Source organism: Xiphophorus hellerii, chromosome 7 (genome assembly GCF_003331165.1).
Source record: "Xiphophorus hellerii strain 12219 chromosome 7, Xiphophorus_hellerii-4.1, whole genome shotgun sequence".
In the NCBI taxonomy this organism is placed as follows: Eukaryota; Metazoa; Chordata; class Actinopteri; order Cyprinodontiformes; family Poeciliidae; genus Xiphophorus; species Xiphophorus hellerii.
Window position 1 is genome coordinate 31,572,505 of NC_045678.1, and position 20,932 is coordinate 31,593,436.

The 20,932-nt window shown below is 36.4% G+C and overlaps 1 protein-coding gene across 2 annotated transcripts in view; it reads right to left on the reverse strand.

Moving 5' to 3' along the window:
* Positions 1-20,932, reverse strand: part of LOC116723259 (signal transducer and activator of transcription 4) — a 33,656-nt gene that overhangs the window by 7,646 nt on the left and 5,078 nt on the right. The window contains exons 2-13 of one of the 2 annotated variants that reach the window (XM_032568020.1): positions 11,300-11,435; positions 7,084-7,182; positions 5,806-5,898; positions 5,654-5,732; positions 5,504-5,589; positions 5,270-5,421; positions 2,086-2,244; positions 1,806-1,898; positions 1,663-1,722; positions 1,557-1,577; positions 812-905; positions 691-732 (exon numbers count right to left, since the gene is read on the reverse strand). In XM_032568020.1, the coding sequence (XP_032423911.1) occupies positions 691-732; positions 812-905; positions 1,557-1,577; positions 1,663-1,722; positions 1,806-1,898; positions 2,086-2,244; positions 5,270-5,421; positions 5,504-5,589; positions 5,654-5,732; positions 5,806-5,898; positions 7,084-7,182; positions 11,300-11,435 (1,114 nt within the window). Of the gene's footprint in view, positions 1-690; positions 736-811; positions 906-1,556; positions 1,578-1,662; positions 1,723-1,805; positions 1,899-2,085; positions 2,245-5,269; positions 5,422-5,503; positions 5,590-5,653; positions 5,733-5,805; positions 5,899-7,083; positions 7,183-11,299; positions 11,436-20,932 lie in introns of both variants that reach the window. The other variant, XM_032568019.1, reaches the window with a different exon arrangement.

The following is a 20,932-nucleotide window of genomic DNA, read 5'->3' on the forward strand; positions in this document are numbered from 1 at the left end:
TTAAAATCTATTTCATAAAAGTTACATTCTGCAGATAATAACTCTGACTTTCACTTTAAAGTCGGATTTAATCAAACTTTAAAGTCTGATTGGTCGAGTAATTTACTAAACTCAACCAAATAGATTAAATTTTTATATATTTTTATTTTCCAAATGAACAGAAGGAATTTACAAACTGGATGGATTTTTTTTAATGAGGCAAACGGTCTAAACATCGCTTCCCTTCATAATTTAACTTGTTTTATTAAAATCCTGCATTCTCAGTTTATTACTGATAAGATAAAAAAATATATATAAATATGTGTGTAACAAGGTTTTATTTTATTTTATAATCAATTCTTCAAATTGATTATATTTGGTCAAACTGTACAGTACGTTTCGCTGTGCGGTTACCGTAGCAACCGGTAACTTTCAGCTCCTCCCCTTTTTAACAGTCGATCAGCTCTCTGCATGTATCTGAACATATTTCTGATCAGTTTAACTACAAACAGTGTCTCTGTGGTGCTTTGTATGATTTTAGCTGTAATTTTCTGCTTGTCTGACTATCTTGAGTTTTACAAAACACTGGATAAACTTTCTTTTACTGAGGGAAACATTTCCTTCAAACTGTTCTAGATTTTTGTGGCGTTAGTGCTTTAGTAGTGATCCTTTTTGCCCTGTGGATGTTTGATGTGTTTGAAGTCTGGTCACCTCGTTGCCCTTGGTGCCGTTGCTGTACTTCTTCTCTTTCAGCTGCTGTAAAACACAAACTCTGTCAACTTCCAGGCAGCGTTGCAGCAACCTGCGTTGCTCAGCAGTGAAAGTTTCCTACCAGGTGTCTGAACTCGACGGAGAGGCAGCCGTTGGAGTAATCCTCGATGTCCATCACTTTAGTGTTGTTGGTGAGGATGAAGAACTGTCGACTTCTGAGGAGCAAACGGGACGGAGTCCGACTCAGATTCCACCGAAACGCAGACAGAAAACTTCACGCAAAAAAAAAGTTCTACAAAAAACTTGGAATGTTCCAGAAATGTCCGGTGTTTCTTCTGGAACGTTTCTGAAATTAATCTCCAAATGTTATTTCTAGCGAATTTTCAGCGTTTGAAACTCTTTATCTATCATTTTTTGAGTAATTTAGAAATTTCAGCCTTTTTTCTCCGTTTGTAACGGACCTCATCAGAATCCCATCAGAACTTTTTGAACTTTCTCCGTCAGTAAGGAGGAATCTGGATTATTTCCTATGAGTTTCTGCTGAGGCATCTGAACGTCTCATCACAGCATTTCAACCAGGTCAGGACTTTGACTAGGCCACAGCAGCACCGTGATCCTTTTGTTTTCCAGCCTCTGTGTTTGGAACCGTTCACACTGCAGTCTGACCCCATTTAATGAGCAGCAGGAACGATGCAAAAGAAAATCTGATTTCAGTAAAAAAATTAGATTTGAGATCAAAACCTGCTGTGTGAAGGTGGTCATAATGTTCTGCTGCAAACTGACCGGTATGTTGCTGTTTTATAACTGTAAAAACATGAAAATGTAGCTTCATGTTTAGCGTTTTTTATCTGAGAAGTCAGACTCACACTCTGCCGGCCGGAAGATCCCTGCAGAGACGACGACACAGGAATTACTCCTCAGGTTAACGTCGAATTAATATTTATTTTATTCATATTAAAAACCGTTTCATACTTATCAAATGTTGTTTTCACTTTTAGCTGATAATCCACTTCAGGAAGTTTGACCAAAAGTCTGAAAGGAGGAGAAGAGATTAGCTGTTTATCTTTCATTATGACGGCAGTGGGAATGATGGACGGCTGCTGGGCTTCAGTTACCGGACTTTGGTGGTGAACTGGACTCCGGTCTTGATGATCAGAGGTTTCTGTGGGTGAGTGGGCATGCAGGGCTGCTTCTCCACCACAAAGGAGCTGAAACCAAACCGTGGTCACTGCCATGGACCCAATATGATCATATATTCATTATAAATTCATGTTATTTCAGACGGGCCATGGAGACGGACCGGGCCCCTGGACCCCCGGGCCCCGGAGACGGGCCGGGCCCCGGAGACGGGCCGGGCCCCTGGACCCCCGGGCCCCGGAGACGGGCCGGGCTCACCTCTTGATCAGGTGGTAGATCAGGTATTTGACTCGTTCCTCCATCTGAGGCTTCTGCAGCGGGATGGGGTCGCTCTCATACGTCACCTTCACCACCAGTTCTCCCAGTTTGTCCAGCTGCCGTTTGATCTGGAAGAGGCTCTGTGCTGTCAGAGTGAACCTGAGGGAGCAGGAGGGTCAAAGGGTCAAAGGGTCAGAGCCGTTTGACCCCAACAGAAGGAGGTCAAACTCTTTAAAAAACTGTTCAACGTTCATGTGATATTTATCGTTTTACAGTTTCACCAATAGAAACATGACTCACCTATTTTACTTTACATAGAATGAAAAATATAGAAGCTAAAACTGCTAATCATGCTAGCTAATGCTAACCTAGCGTAGCCACATGTATCTTCTGGTTGCTAATATCTGAGTTACCTTCACAACATTTAGTTTTCCAGTCATTCTGTTTTGAGATTCAATTTATCACTTAATATTTATATGAATAATAAAATACTTGATGCTAACATGCTAACATAGCCTAGCTTAGAGAGAATATCGCAGGTTTAATTTAATATTCACAATATTTTCTGTGAACTTAAGGAGATTCCTAAATAAACTAAACAGTGTTGTATGAAAGAAAGAGATTAAAAACTTATAATTTATCACTCATTGGGGCCTGCCATGCAAAGCAATGGCAGGAACCTATTACTATTCTCCCAATTCTTTATTTTTCATCCGTAACCGTTAATGCGGCTCATACCGCTGCGTGCACACCTACAAATGAGGTATCAAAACGTGCAGAAAATTCACGCCATTGGAGCTATTACTTTTGGTGGGATTTGGGCTTAACGTGGCGACATAATTCGCAAAAAACTACGAAAAAAACCCCATTATAAGTCAATGGGAAAAATCCTACAAATACCCTATTTTTGAGGATTTTCTGTGTCGTCACGAATTCACGTAGAAATGCCATTCAAATTTCATTTTGTAGATACGTCTGTGATCTCTTCGAAAGTGAAGACGGCTCGTCGATACCAATTACGGTTTGTCCACAATTTGTCTCTAAGCGACCCAAAGTTTCTCATTTTTCCTAAAATTAGAGTGTCTCTCTGTCTGATTGCCCCTCTGCTAGAGTGAGAAATGAAGAGAATTTTTCACCCCAAAATAATTTTGACATCGCCATCACGCCCACAAATATCGCACGATTGGTATCAAAATCGGTCCTGACATTGATACGCATGTGTGCTCCGGTAAAATGTTTTCGAAATTTATCTAGACCGTACGGTTTTCTGTCACGGTGCTTCAGAGCAAAGTCATGCGACAGGATTTTCTGAGGCTGTCTCAGGCTGTCTCCCATGTATTTGACTAGAATTTCAGATCTGGGCACAACATTTCTTTCTCTCATCGCTGTTATTGCTGTGAGTGAGGTACAGACATGAATCTCGGGACTATCGCAGAAGACACATAGCCCTCTCATACGCTTCAAACGGTTTTCGAATATGTATTACGGTTCCCGAACGGAAAGGACTTGTTCCCAATGCTTTTTTTCAGTAAAACTGCCTGGCTCAAACAGACAATTGTCTGCCCAGCCTCTCTCACTAACAGCTCACACTTTGCTGAGAAAATTATTTACCATAGCAACGGAACTCAAGAGGCTATTGGCTGCTGGTTTGGACTACAAATACGCATCACTGTAGTTCTATCTATAGTGGAACCCTCAGTTGAAACAGATCAGGACTGAACTGGCCTTTAGAACTACTTGCTGCTATGGGCTGTATATAACTGATTTAACTCAGGAACTGTTACACATGGGATTAGTTTGGAACTTTAAAATTAAGCATACTGAAAATTTCAAAATAAAAGCCTTGTGATGAGGCTTTTATTTTGCAATTTGGCATGTAATTGCACTTTTTGGCAATTACATGCCAAAAAGTGCATGTAATTGCACTTTTTGGCTTTATGTGACTTTTTTATCCAAAGCACTTTTACACATGGGATTAGTTTGGCCCTTTGAAATGAAGCATACTGAAAATTTCAAAATAAAAGCCTTGACAATTTTTACATGAGATTATTGCTCTTTTGAGCATTGTATAACTGATTTTATCCAATGACTGTTATACATGGGATTAGTTTGGCCCTTTGAAATGAAGCTTAACAAAAATTTCAAAATAAAAGCCTTGAATATTTTTACATCATGTAATTGCTCTTTTTGGCTTTATTTGACTTTTTCATCCAAAGCACTGTTACACATGGGATTAGTTCGGAACTTTAAAATGGAGCATAATAATAATTTCAAAATAAGAGCCTTGAATATTTTTACATCAGGTAATTGCTCTGTTGAGCATTATATAACTGATTTAACCCAATGACTGTTATACATGGGATTAGTTTGGACCTTTGAAATGAAGCTTAACTAAAAATTTCAAAATAAAAGCCTTGAATATTTTTGCATCATGTAATTGCTCTTTTTGGCTTTATTTGACTTTTTCAGCCAAAGCAATGTTACACATGGATTTAGTTTGGCACTTTGAAATGAAGTTTTACAAAAATTTCAAAATAAAAGCCTTGACAAAAATTTTAAATCATACTGAATGGTGCACGTCCACCTTACTTAACGTTCTTGTGATTCTCCACATGCTATTGATTACATTGAGGCGTTCTTTAGCATTGATGCTAATTTCTAGCATGACAACGCCGGGCCCAAACCGACGGGCATGGTTTGGCAGGCCCCGGTTAAATTTCTTCAGAAATTTTCTAGTTTATTTTTTTACTATTTCCCTTGTAGCAGATAAAAAATTACTACTTCATAATATCACATTAATAATAATAATATCACATTAATAATAATAATATCACATTATTCAGGTATTATTGACTTTTTTGTTGTACAATTTTTTACTTGTATCATTACAAGTTTTTATTACATTATTATGACTATTGTGGTAATAGGAGTTTATTCTCATCATTGCGATTTTTTTCTCAAATTATTACAACTTTCCTCATGACTTTATTTTTGTGATGTAATCATTTTTCTCTAACTGTCGTATCTAGATGATGTCATCGCTGATATTTTCCATTCATTTAGCTAAAACTGAGCAGTAAACGTATTTGTGTCGAGTTGCTAAGGTTTGTGTTTATAAGGCTGATTATTTATTAAATCAGTTATTAGTGTAAATATTTAGCAGGATGTTGCTGCAGCTCCTCACCAGCTCTGCAGCTGCTCCAGCCCCGTCAGCAGAGGCCCACCGATGGCGGCGATCTGCTGCCGGCGTTTCCAGTCCTGCAGCTCCGGTCGCAGCTGAGAGGTCATGAGGTCGTCGATCTCTTTGATCACTACGTCCATTTTTGACAGGATCTCCTGAAAACCAGAGGAGGAAGGAAGAAGGACGAGTTTACGGCTGTAGATGTTGGAGCTGCTGAGGTTTGGTGTCTCTGCTCACCTTCCGTTTGAAGTCCAGCCTGTTGAGCATTTCCTGCAGTCGAGTGATTCCCTGTTTGATCATCTCTGACGTTCTGTCTGCCGATTCTGGAAAATCAAACACGTGAATATTCAGCGTCTCTTTCCAGCCGATCCTCGACGCGGCGCTCACCTCGTGACTGAAGCGTCTTGTAGCAGAAATCGAAATCGTCCTGCATGTCCTCGATGTTTTTCACCGCCTGGTCCATCAGCTGCAGACAAACGTTTAGTTTTTATCACAGCTGATGCTTCGCAGCCCGTTTGGCTCCAGCTGTGCTCAGCTACCTGGACGCTGTTTCTGATGATGCTCACTCGGTTGTCCATGTTCTTCTGCCTCTCGAAGGCCACAGAGTTCTGCAGCGACTGCTCCAGCGCGCCCTGCAGAAACACCCGGCCGACCAAACTGAGCTCATATGTCTTCATTTTACAATCATTCATCACAGAAAACTGCAGCATCAGAGAAAACTGCAACATCAGAGAAAACTGCAGCATCAGAGAAAACTGCAGTATCAGAGAAAACTGCAGCATCAGAGAAAACTGCAGCATCAGAGAAAACTGCAGCATCAGAGAAAACTGCAACATCAGAGAAAACTGCAGCATCAGAGAAAACTGCAGTATCAGAGAAAACTGCAGCATCAGAGAAAACTGCAGCATCAGAGAAAACTACAGTATCAGAGAAACAGCAGCATCAGAGAAACAGCAGCATCAGAGAAACAGCAGCATCACAGAAAACTGCAGCATCACAGAAAACTGCATCAGAGAAAACTGCAGCATCAGAGAAAACTGCAGCATCAGAGAAAACTGCAGCATCAGAGAAAACTGCAGCATCAGAGAAAACTGCAGCATCAGAGAAACAGCAGCATCAGAGAAACAGCAGCATCACAGAAAACGGCAGCATCACAGAAAACTGCAGCAGAGAAAACTGCAGCATCAGAGAAAACTACAGTATCAGAGAAAACTGCAGCATCAGAGAAAACTGCAGCATCAGAGAAAACTGCAGCATCAGAGAAAACTGCAGCATCAGAGAAAACTACAGTATCAGAGAAAACTGCAGCATCAGAGAAAACTGCAACATCAGAGAAAACTGCAGCATCAGAGAAAACTGCAGTATCAGAGAAAACTGCAGCATCAGAGAAAACTGCAGCATCAGAGAAAACTACAGTATCAGAGAAACAGCAGCATCAGAGAAACAGCAGCATCACAGAAAACTGCAGCAGAGAAAACTGCAGCATCAGAGAAAACTACAGTATCAGAGAAAACTGCAGCATCAGAGAAAACTGCAGCATCAGAGAAAACTGCAGCATCAGAGAAAACTACAGTATCAGAGAAACAGCAGCATCAGAGAAAACTGCAGCATCAGAGAAACAGCAGCATCACAGAAAACTGCAGCAGAGAAAACTGCAACATCAGAGAAAACTGCAGCATCAGAGAAACAGCAGCATCAGAGAAAACTGCAGTATCAGAGATAACTGCAGCAGAGAAAACAGCAGCATCAGAGAAACAGCAGCATCAGAGATTAACGCAGCAGCAGCATCAGCAGCAGCATCAGGCTCCGTCACCAACCTGCTCCTGTGTGCAGGTGGTGGCCAGGATCCGCCGCTCCTCCCGCAGGCAGGTGGAGATGACTCGGGCCATTCCTGTGGGGTTGGTGGTGTATTTCCTCTGGAGCCACAAACACAAACAGCAACGTGTTTCAGGTTAGAGCAAAACATTTTGAATAAAACCAGATGAGGAAGTTATTTAATCGTTTCCACATAAACCGGTTCAGTATTGTTCTGTTTCCTCTGTTATTCAGAATATTGTTATGCAACAACAATCACAAAACAGAAACTCGTCACGCTCTCCATCCATGATGAATGAGTTCATCCTTTACCCACAATGCATTGCTATAGTACAGTAGACTGAAGTCCTATTAGAGTTAATTATACAAAATTAGCGACAGCAAAACTCAACATGATGAACTCAAACCTCGACTTCATCATGTTGGTTTGTTATTGGTTTAGCGTTTAGCTCCTCTGTTCATGTAGCGCGTTAGCTTCCGCTACATATCATGTTGGTTTATCGCTTTAGCATTCAATGAATTTTGACTTTATATGGAAACAGAAAACTCACTAAATCAGAAAAGGTCATTTAATTCAACAGTTTGAAGATGGAGAACTTCAAGATACTGAATCTGACAGCATGAACTTTAAAAATAAACTTCAGAACTTCAGTCTTTTTTAACAAATCAAAATGAATTATGGTTCCATATTCCAAGTAAAATATTTTCATATCTGGGTTAGTTTATTTCTAAGATGTGACTTCGATGTTAAAAAACTGCCTGTTAAACTTTCCTTCTTTCACCAGCAAGTTTTATTTTATTGGGGATTCATCTATAAACACACAATACTCCCTAAGGAATTTCTGTTACATAAAAATGAATAATAAATCAATCTTTACACATAATTGGCTGGAACAAGGTGTTTGGTCTGTGATGCATTTATTAAATAATGGAGGGATTCAGTGTTAAATATAACCTGCAAATTAATAAAAGTGAATTTTCAAAAATTATTAGAGCTTTTCCCCAAAATATTTTATGCACAGCTAAATGTCTTTATGAGAACCATGTTTACAGAACCTCTGGTCTACCTGGACTTCTGATTAATGGACCCAGTATCACAGATAAAAAACTAAAAACTCAAAAATTAGAGAATGTTTTACTACTTTGTTTCCTTTGGTATCAAATCAAAATTTCATATCACATGTCTTCTCAAAGGTTCAAAGGGTAAAAATTAGAACAAATTATTTAAATCTTCCTTTTCCTCCAAAAGCTAAGGAAGTCCACTTTAAAATCGTTTTATCCCTCTAAGGAATCTTTAGACTTCGATTTGCTATTGATGATAAAACTTGTTTATTTTGTGATATCGAGTCGACTGAACATCTTTTCTATTAATGTGTTTATTGCAAAGCTTTCTGTTATGATGAGCATCACTGGCTTTTCCCTAAAACTCCAAACTTACCTGAATTTTCTAAGAAAGACATTATTTATGGGAAAAGAAATTTGAAAGGCTACTAAATGTAAGAATTATCATGGGCAAGTTTTTCATTCACAAATATTGTTTTCTTCAAGCAAAACCTTTTTTCCCATTTTTCACAAGGAGCTCTGCCGCCTCTTCTTATCCATAAAGTTCATGGACAAACAACCAGATGCAGAACTGGATCATGTGAGAAACGATCTGAAGCTGCTGGAAACACTGATGGTGATTTTTGTTCTTTTTGTTTTGTGGTTTTGTCTCTTCTGTCTGTGTGGAAGCAGCCAGTCGACTTTTTCAGGTTTGAGCACATCTGATACTGATGCCATGTTTGTTGTATTTGATGTTATCAATACATTAAGAAAAACTGAAATATCTCCTCAGCATTAGCTTCTGCTAAATATCGTGTTGGAATAGCGATTCTTATGGCGTCCCATTTGAAGAAGCCCAGCTGTTTTTTCTTTCCATTCTTTACATAATGATGTTTTCCTGCTTTGGTCTTGACTGGATGTTTCTACGGTTCTCATTGGGCCTGAAGTTTCAGATACACTTTGCCTCTCAGATCAGACAGCATAAAGGAAGTCCAAATCTAGTAATATAGTATTTCCCCCTTATTAAACCGTTGCCATAGTTTCACCAACATCTGCTTGATGATCCTCTTCCAGTCACTACAGAGCTGAACTCTCAGGGTCAGATTATATATTTATGTTACAAACTAATTTCATCAAAACTCTGAAGTTCTCACAAGGTTTTAATCTTGCAAACATTTTAGATTCTCCAGCTACTAAAATCAGCTACATAAACATTTACAAATTAGGCTTGAGCAAATTTAGCCACCGCAAACTTTCCCACAGCCGTATTTTTACCACCATGAGCTTCTGCTTGACATTTACACCCAGAGCGAGGCGTTGGCCTGCCCATTCAGAAAAACCAGAACGTTTCTCTGCGGAAAATTCACCCACAGGCGTGACGAAGCTTTCATCACCAGCGGAAAGTCAGAGATCCGATGCACACCTACACCGAGAGCAGAAGGTCTGCTCGTTTCTCTGCTTCCAGCATCAAGTGAAGACTTTCTTCCCTGTTCGCTTCTGGAGTTTATCTCTCACAACTTTCCTGCTAAAGAAACAGACTCTTAGCAAAAACCTCAAAGATGATTTCAAAACCAATCAAACGAAAAGCAAAACTAAGCTTCAAAGTCTGTTTTGGTCCTTGTGTTGCTTTAAATCTACAGAAACACAACAGCAGCAGAAAACCGCAAACGCCTCAGAGCTCAGGAGTTTCTGCTTCCTCTCGACATGATGTTCGCTTCGACACAAACATCGAGCTGACAGGAAGCCGCGGTGAGGCGCCACGGCCCGGTTCTGCAAAGGTGAAGAACTTTTCAAGAACAAAACACATGCGCTCATGTTTCTGACGTTTCCTCAACCAAAATGTCCTGCAGAACTCCTCAAGCAAACAGCATTTACTGCAAAAAATACTCTGAAGTACTGAGAAATACCGTGAAGTACTCGGCCTTCAGATGGATATTCAAAGCTGGATGTCTGGGATTAAGTTCATAAACATTTCCAGATCATTTGGAGGAGAACCCAGCCACACATTTAAAGCTCATTTCAAGCGAACATGAACTAGATTTTACTTCCTTTTCTCTCCTACAAGCTGTGCAGCAAACCCCATCCTGCTACTTCTGCTTACTGCCGGCGTGTTGCGGCTCCGAGCCACTGACCTGGTTCTGATGCCAGAACCGTTTCAGGAGGAATAAACTGGTTTCTGTACGGATGAGTAAACGTTTCATGGTGATGCTCATGAAAGTACCGGAAAACTTTTTCCTATCAGTGAAGACAGATTACCGTAAATCCAGGCAGAATTCGTTACCGCCCGGAAATCTGTACAAATGATTTAACGCTTCCAGCAGCTCATCTTCCTAAATATCAGAAAAAAAACTAAAAATGAATCAGTTTTAGAGCTTCTTCCAGTGGTGAACACACTGCCGCTAATCTGCTAATAGCAGCACTAATTTTTCACTTAGTTTTTGCTAACTTTGAAAACAAAATTAGTGCTTTAAACTTTAGCACTAGCCTCCCCTAATTATGTTTATGTAGAGCTTCAGCATTAGCTTCCACTAATTACTATGTTGGTTTAGTGTTTTAGTGTTAGCTTCCTCGCTGACATTGTCCGTTAGCATTAGCTGAAGTAATGTTTATGATTGGTGTTATAGGATTAGAAAACAAACCTGTTAGCTAGCGTTGCTAGCAGCTGGCTCCTTACCTGTCCCTGTTATCTTTCTATACTTTACTGCGCTAATAAACGGCTAGCCTTCTGTTTACCTTCAGAACCAGAGATTCTGGTCCGTGTTGACGGATCCGTCATCAATGATGAGAATCTAAAGTTCATGGAAAATGTATTTTAAAAATGCTAATTTTCATTTCATTGCTTTTTGTTTCTCTTTTTGAATAAAATAATCTGATGACCTGCGTGACGTCTGCTCTGGAGTTGAAGCTGAATTTTGTTTCTCTTCCTTCCAGGATGAGATTCATGTTTTTATTCTGCATGGAGAACTTCCTGTGGAGTGTGGTCATGAATAAGAGAACAAGCTGTAGTATATAAGACCATTTCTGGTGATGATCTTAACGACTAGGAAAAGAAAAACTCAGAAACAGGAAGGAGAAATAAACGTGATGCTCCTGGAAACCAGGTAGCTGAATTCCTGAGGTTTTAGGTGAAAATTCATCTTTTGAATGTAAAACCAGAAACAAAGCCGGCGTTGTTACCTGCAGCTGCTGCTGAATGATTTTCATGTTGTGTCTTTGCAGGAAGTTCTGCTCTTGAGATCGGACCTTCTCCAGCTGCGTCTGCAGGTTGGTGAACAGAACCGAAGCCATCGCCTCGTCGTTGACCGCAGAATCCCTGAAAACGGCCGAGACCGACCAGAAGAGCAGCGAGATTTACACAACGAGACTCTCCAGCTGGACATGATAGAGAGATTCATCTTATGGTTTAAATCATGTTGCAACTGGGAATGGATGGACTTTGACCCCAGAACGGCAAAAATCCAACTTCTGACTGATAAAAGTCATAATCACTGTGAATGTCAGTTCTACTGAGACTGATTTCAGTCTGAAAAGAGAGAAAAGGTTGATTTCTTTTAGGTTTGAGAGAAAGATGCACCAATAGTGAGGAGTTCAGGTAGGAGGGTGAAGTTAGCGTCGGCGGTGAAGTTAGCGTTGGCGGTGAAGTTAGCGTTGGCGGTGAAGTTAGCGTTAGCGGTGAAGTTAGCTTTGGCCATGAAGTTAGCGGGAATCTGAGGATCAGGATGTTTGCAGATGACGTTGTGATCTACATTTCTCTGTCAGCATTACAGTTAGCGCGGTTAGCTTAGCATGATGTGTGTTTGATTTTAGTTTGAGGTTTTCTTTTTGACAGAGTTCAGGGGTGACTGCTGGGTGCAGAAGGTCGCATTAAGGGGCTGAATTTGTGTTTTCCAGGCACCTGGTGCCATTTTACAGCATAATAAAACTGTTAGCTTCTGTTGCTATAAAATGCTATGAAATATGAATTACAAGAAACTTAACTTTGTAATTCAACACCTTGAAACTGTCATTAGATTGAGATATAAATCTCATTAAAAGAAAAATTATGTTTTTAATGTGTTATAGTGAGAAATGTCCTCGTCATAAATAGTTTTATATGTTATTTTAATGACAAATTTTCTCATTAAGATATTTCAAATAAAATTCTTTTTTTTTTCCTTTTTTTTTCTCCGAAGAGGTTTTGCGGCGCTAGCGGCTCGTATTTTTTGCGACAGTAGGCAGACAGGAAGAAGGGCGAGGAGAGGGGGGAGGACATGCGGCAAAGGTCGCCGGGACCGGGAGTCGAACCCGCGGCGTCCAAAAGTCACACACACATAATGAGACATAAAATTCATCCATGTTATGAAAATGGGAAACATTTTATGGCAATAAATGGTTTAAAAGGCTCAAAAATGGCGGCCATCTGGAAAATTGGCGGTTATCATGAACTTGAAGTGGCTGATGGGAAAAATGAATGAAATGAAGCCATGAACTACAGAATCATATTTAGAAATGAAGGTGAACGGGCGTGCCGTGGTGGCGTAGCGGTTAGCGCGACCCGTATTTGGAGGCCTTCAGTCCTCGACGCGGCCATCGCGGGTTCACTCCCGGACCTGGCGATATTTGCCGCATGTCTTCCCCCCTCTCCTTCCCCGTTTCCTGTCAGCCCACTGTCATATAAGGGGCACTAGAGCCACAAAAAGACCCCCTGGAGGGGTAAAAAAAAAAAAAAAGAAATGAAGGTGAACTAAAGACGACTGAATCCTTCAATAAAACCTTTCAAAGAAACTCGTTTGTTTTTCAGAATAAAAGTGACAGAAAATGTTTTAAAATCCAACATTAATGTTTGTAGCAGCTGCTGCGGCACATTAAACATAAGCTGTGGTGAACAGACAGGAAGTGATGTCGATGAGTGAAGCTTCAGGAAGTAATCTGATTACTCTGATAAAGCAGTAATCCTGCTGTTTTTTTTGGTAAAAAAAATAAAAACAATAAAACATACAAAAAGGACATCAAATACAAATCAATACCTAATGGAAAGAATACAGCAGTGAGTTTCATTGTTGACTGACAGTCACTAAACACTAACAGTACAAATGCTGAGTTAAAAAGAGAAACTGCTGTAGGAACAAAGCAGAGCTGCTACCTGATATTCTATCTGTAACTAACTGTAACTGTTACTGTTACTATAACTGTTACTATTACTGTTACTATTACTGTAACTGTTACTGTTACTGTAACTGTTACTGTAACTGTTACTATAACTGTTACTCTATCTGTTACTGTAACTGTTACTGTTACTGTTACTATAACTGTTACTGTAACTGTTACTGTTACTATAACTGTTACTGTAACTGTTACTGTTACTATAACTGTTACTGTAACTGTTACTGTTACTATAACTGTTACTGTAACTGTTACTGTAACTGTTACTATAACTGTTACTCTATCTGTTACTGTAACTGTTACTATAACTGTTACTGTTACTATAACTGTTACTGTAACTGTTACTGTTACTATAACTGTTACTGTAACTGTTACTGTTACTATAACTGTTACTGTAACTGTTACTGTAACTGTTACTATAACTGTTACTCTATCTGTTACTGTAACTGTTACTATAACTGTTACTGTTACTATAACTGTTACTGTAACTGTTACTGTTACTATAACTGTTACTGTAACTGTTACTCTATCTGTTACTGTAACTGTTACTATAACTGTTACTGTAACTGTTACTATAACTGTTACTCTATCTGTTACTGTTACTGTTACTATAACTGTTACTATCACTGTTACTATTACTGTAACTGTTACTGTTACTATAACTGTTACTGTAACTGTTACTATTACTGTTACTGTTACTGTAACTGTTACTGTAACTGTTACTGTTACTGTAACTATTACTGTAACTGTAACTGTTACTGTTACTATAACTGTTACTGTAACTGTTACTGTAACTATTACTGTAACTGTTACTGTTACTATAACTGTTACTGTAACTGTTACTGTAACTGTTACTGTTACTATTACTGTAACTGTTACTGTTACTATTACTGTAACTGTTACTATAACTGTTACAGTAACTGTTACTATTACTGTAACTGTTACTGTTACTGTAACTGTTACTGTAACTATTACTGTAACTGTTACTGTTACTGTAACTGTTACTGTTACTGTAACTGTTACTGTTACTGTTACTGTAACTGTTACTGTTACTATTACTGTAACTGTTACTATAACTGTTACTGTAACTGTTACTATTACTGTTACTGTAACTGTTACTGTTACTATTACTGTAACTGTTACTATAACTATTACTGTAACTGTTACTATAACTGTTACTGTAACTGTTACTATTACTGTAACTGTTACTGTTACTGTAACTGTTACTGTAACTATTACTGTAACTGTTACTGTTACTGTAACTGTTACTGTTACTATAACTGTTACTGTAACTGTTACTGTAACTGTTACTGTAACTGTTACTGTTACTATTACTGTTACTGTAACTGTTACTATAACTGTTACCGTAACTGTTACTATTACTGTTACTGTTACTGTAACTGTTACTGTTACTATAACTGTTACTATAACTGTTACTGTAACTGTTACTGTAACTGTTACTGTTACTATTACTGTAACTATAACTGTTACTGTAACTGTTACTGTAACTGTTACTATAACTGTTACTCTATCTGTTACTGTAACTGTTACTATAACTGTTACTGTTACTATAACTGTTACTGTAACTGTTACTGTTACTATAACTGTAACTGTTACTGTAACTGTTACTATAACTGTTACTGTTACTATAACTGTTACTGTAACTGTTACTATAACTGTTACTGTTACTATAACTGTTACTGTAACTGTTACTGTTACTATAACTGTTACTGTAACTGTTACTCTATCTGTTACTGTAACTGTTACTATAACTGTTACTGTAACTGTTACTATAACTGTTACTCTATCTGTTACTGTTACTGTTACTATAACTGTTACTATTACTGTTACTATTACTGTAACTGTTACTGTTACTATAACTGTTACTGTAACTGTTACTATTACTGTTACTGTTACTGTAACTGTTACTGTAACTGTTACTGTTACTGTAACTATTACTGTAACTGTAACTGTTACTGTTACTATAACTGTTACTGTTACTGTTACTGTAACTATTACTGTAACTGTTACTGTTACTATAACTGTAACTGTTACTGTAACTGTTACTGTTACTGTAACTGTTACTGTTACTGTAACTGTTACTGTAACTATTACTGTAACTGTTACTGTTACTATAACTGTTACTATAACTGTTACTGTAACTGTTACTATTACTGTAACTGTTACTGTTACTGTTACTGTAACTGTTACTGTAACTATTACTGTAACTGTTACTGTTACTGTTACTATAACTGTTACTATAACTGTTACTGTAACTGTTACTGTTACTGTAACTGTTACTGTTACTATTACTGTAACTGTTACTGTTACTATTACTGTAACTGTTACTATAACTATTACTGTAACTGTTACTATAACTGTTACTGTAACTGTTACTGTAACTGTTACTGTAACTGTTACTGTTACTGTAACTGTTACTGTAACTGTTACTGTTACTATTACTGTAACTGTTACTGTTACTATTACTGTTACTGTAACTGTTACTGTTACTATTACTGTAACTGTTACTATAACTGTTACTGTAACTGTTACTATTACTGTTACTGTAACTGTTACTGTTACTATTACTGTAACTGTTACTATAACTATTACTGTAACTGTTACTATAACTGTTACTGTAACTGTTACTATTACTGTAACTGTTACTGTTACTGTAACTGTTACTGTAACTATTACTGTAACTGTTACTGTTACTGTAACTGTTACTGTAACTGTTACTGTTACTATTACTGTAACTGTTACTGTTACTATTACTGTTACTGTAACTGTTACTATAACTGTTACTGTAACTGTTACTATTACTGTTACTGTAACTGTTACTGTTACTATAACTGTTACTATAACTGTTACTGTAACTGTTACTGTAACTGTTACTGTTACTATTGCTGTAACTGTAACTGTTACTATAACTGTTACTGTAACTGTTACTGTTACTATTACTGTAACTGTTACTGTTACTATAACTGTTACTCTAACTGTTACTCTGTTACTGTAACTGTAACTGTTACTGTAACTATTACTGTTACTGTTACTATTACTGTTACTATTACTGTTACTGTAACTGTTACTGTTACTATTACTGTAACTGTTACTATAACTGTTACTGTAACTGTTACTATTACTGTTACTGTTACTGTAACTGTTACTGTTACTATAACTGTTACTATAACTGTTACTGTAACTATTACTGTAACTGTAACTGTTACTGTAACTATTACTGTAACTGTTACTGTTACTGTAACAGTAACTGTTACTGTAACTATTACTGTTACTGTTACTGTAACTGTTACTATAACTGTTACTGTAACTGTTACTGTTACTATTACTGTAACTGTTACTGTTACTGTAACTGTTACTGTTACTATAACTGTTACTATAACTGTTACTATAACTGTTACTGTAACTGTTACTGTTACTATTACTGTTACTATTACTGTAACTGTAACTGTTACTGTAACTGTTACTGTTACTATTACTGTAACTGTAACTGTTACTATAACTGTTACTGTAACTGTTACTGTAACTGTTACTGTTACTATTACTGTAACTGTTACTGTTACTATTACTGTTACTGTAACTGTAACTGTTACTGTAACTGTTACTGTAACTATTACTGTAACTGTTACTGTTACTATAACTGTAACTGTTACTGTAACTGTTACTGTTACTATTACTGTAACTGTTACTGTTACTATAACTGTTACTGTAACTGTTACTGTAATTGTTACTGTAACTGTTACTGTAACTGTTACTGTTACTATTACTGTAACTGTTACTGTTACTATAACTGTTACTGTAACTGTTACTGTTACTGTTACTATAACTGTAACTGTAACTGTTACTGTAACTGTTACTGTTACTGTTACTATTACTGTAACTGTTACTGTTACTATTACTGTTACTGTAACTGTTACTGTTACTATTACTGTAACTGTTACTATAACTGTTACTGTAACTGTTACTATTACTGTTACTGTTACTGTAACTGTTACTGTTACTATAACTGTTACTATAACTGTTACTGTAACTGTTACTGTTACTATTGCTGTAACTGTTACTGTTACTATTACTGTAACTGTTACTGTAACTATTACTGTAACTGTTACTGTTACTGTAACTGTAACTGTTACTGTAACTATTACTGTAACTGTTACTGTTACTGTAACTGTTACTATAACTGTTACTGTAACTGTTACTGTTACTGTAACTGTTACTGTTACTATAACTGTTACTATAACTGTTACTGTAACTGTTACTGTAACTATTACTGTAACTGTTACTGTTACTGTAACTGTAACTGTAACTGTTACTATAACTGTTACTGTAACTGTTACTGTTACTATTACTGTAACTGTTACTGTTACTATTACTGTAACTGTTACTGTAACTATTACTGTAACTGTTACTGTTACTGTAACTGTAACTATAACTGTTACTGTCACTGTTACTGTAACTGTTACTGTTACTATAACTGTTACTATAACTGTTACTGTAACTGTTACTGTAACTGTTACTGTTACTATTACTGTAACTGTAACTGTTACTATAACTGTTACTGTAACTGTTACTGTAACTGTTACTGTTACTATTACTGTAACTGTTACTGTTACTATTACTGTTACTGTAACTGTTACTGTAACTGTTACTGTTACTATTACTGTTACTGTAACTGTTACTGTTACTATTACTGTAACTGTTACTATAACTGTTACTGTAACTGTTACTATTACTGTTACTGTTACTGTAACTGTTACTGTTACTATAACTGTTACTATAACTGTTACTGTAACTATTACTGTAACTGTAACTGTTACTGTAACTATTACTGTAACTGTTACTGTTACTGTAACAGTAACTGTTACTGTAACTATTACTGTTACTGTTACTGTAACTGTTACTATAACTGTTACTGTAACTGTTACTGTTACTATTACTGTAACTGTTACTGTTACTGTAACTGTTACTGTTACTATAACTGTTACTATAACTGTTACTATAACTGTTACTGTAACTGTTACTGTTACTATTACTGTTACTATTACTGTAACTGTAACTGTTACTGTAACTGTTACTGTTACTATTACTGTAACTGTAACTGTTACTATAACTGTTACTGTAACTGTTACTGTAACTGTTACTGTTACTATTACTGTAACTGTTACTGTTACTATTACTGTTACTGTAACTGTAACTGTTACTGTAACTGTTACTGTAACTATTACTGTAACTGTTACTGTTACTATAACTGTAACTGTTACTGTAACTGTTACTGTTACTATTACTGTAACTGTTACTGTTACTATAACTGTTACTGTAACTGTTACTGTAATTGTTACTGTAACTGTTACTGTAACTGTTACTGTTACTATTACTGTAACTGTTACTGTTACTATAACTGTTACTGTAACTGTTACTGTTACTGTTACTATAACTGTAACTGTAACTGTTACTGTAACTGTTACTGTTACTGTTACTATTACTGTAACTGTTACTGTTACTATTACTGTTACTGTAACTGTTACTGTTACTATTACTGTAACTGTTACTATAACTGTTACTGTAACTGTTACTATTACTGTTACTGTTACTGTAACTGTTACTGTTACTATAACTGTTACTATAACTGTTACTGTAACTGTTACTGTTACTATTGCTGTAACTGTTACTGTTACTATTACTGTAACTGTTACTGTAACTATTACTGTAACTGTTACTGTTACTGTAACTGTAACTGTTACTGTAACTATTACTGTAACTGTTACTGTTACTGTAACTGTTACTATAACTGTTACTGTAACTGTTACTGTTACTGTAACTGTTACTGTTACTATAACTGTTACTATAACTGTTACTGTAACTGTTACTGTAACTATTACTGTAACTGTTACTGTTACTGTAACTGTAACTGTAACTGTTACTATAACTGTTACTGTAACTGTTACTGTTACTATTACTGTAACTGTTACTGTTACTATTACTGTAACTGTTACTGTAACTATTACTGTAACTGTTACTGTTACTGTAACTGTAACTATAACTGTTACTGTCACTGTTACTGTAACTGTTACTGTTACTATAACTGTTACTATAACTGTTACTGTAACTGTTACTGTAACTGTTACTGTTACTATTACTGTAACTGTAACTGTTACTATAACTGTTACTGTAACTGTTACTGTAACTGTTACTGTTACTATTACTGTAACTGTTACTGTTACTATTACTGTTACTGTAACTGTTACTGTAACTGTTACTGTTACTATTACTGTAACTGTAACTGTTACTATAACTGTTACTGTAACTGTTACTGTAACTGTTACTGTTACTATTACTGTAACTGTTACTGTTACTATAACTGTAACTGTAACTGTTACTGTAACTGTTACTGTTACTATTACTGTAACTGTTACTGTTACTATAACTGTTACTGTAACTGTTACTGTAATTGTTACTGTAACTGTTACTGTAACTGTTACTGTTACTATTACTGTAACTGTTACTGTTACTATAACTGTTACTGTAACTGTTACTGTAATTGTTACTGTTACTATAACTGTAACTGTAACTGTTACTGTAACTGTTACTGTTACTATTACTGTAACTGTTACTGTTACTATTACTGTTACTGTAACTGTTACTGTTACTATTACTGTAACTGTTACTATAACTGTTACTGTAACTGTTACTATTACTGTTACTGTTACTGTTACTGTAACTGTTACTGTTACTATAACTGTTACTATAACTGTTACTGTAACTGTTACTGTAACTGTTACTGTTACTATTGCTGTAACTGTTACTGTTACTATTACTGTAACTGTTACTGTAACTATTACTGTAACTGTTACTGTTACTGTAACTGTAACTGTTACTGTAACTATTACTGTAACTGTTACTGTTACTGTAACTGTTACTATAACTGTTACTGTAACTGTTACTGTTACTGTAACTGTTACTGTTACTATAACTGTTACTATAACTGTTACTGTAACTGTTACTGTTACTGTAACTGTTACTGTTACTATAACTGTTACTATAACTGTTACTGTAACTGTTACTGTAACTATTACTGTAACTGTTACTGTTACTGTAACTGTAACTGTAACTGTTACTATAACTGTTACTGTAACTGTTACTGTTACTATTACTGTAACTGTTACTGTTACTATTACTGTAACTGTTACTGTAACTATTACTGTAACTGTTACTGTTACTGTAACTGTAACTGTTACTGTAACTGTTACTGTTACTATAACTGTTACTATAACTGTTACTGTAACTGTTACTGTTACTGTTACTGTAACTGTTACTGTTACTATAACTGTTACTATAACTGTTACTGTAACTGTTACTGTAACTATTACTGTAACTGTTACTATTACTGTAACTGTTACTGTAACTATTACTGTAACTGTTACTGTTACTGTAACTGTAACTATAACTGTTACTGTCACTGTTACTGTAACTGTTACTGTTACTATAACTGTTACTATAACTGTTACTGTAACTGTTACTGTAACTGTTACTGTTACTATTACTGTAACTGTAACTGTTACTATAACTGTTACTGTAACTGTTACTGTAACTGTTACTGTTACTATTACTGTAACTGTTACTGTTACTATTACTGTTACTGTAACTGTAACT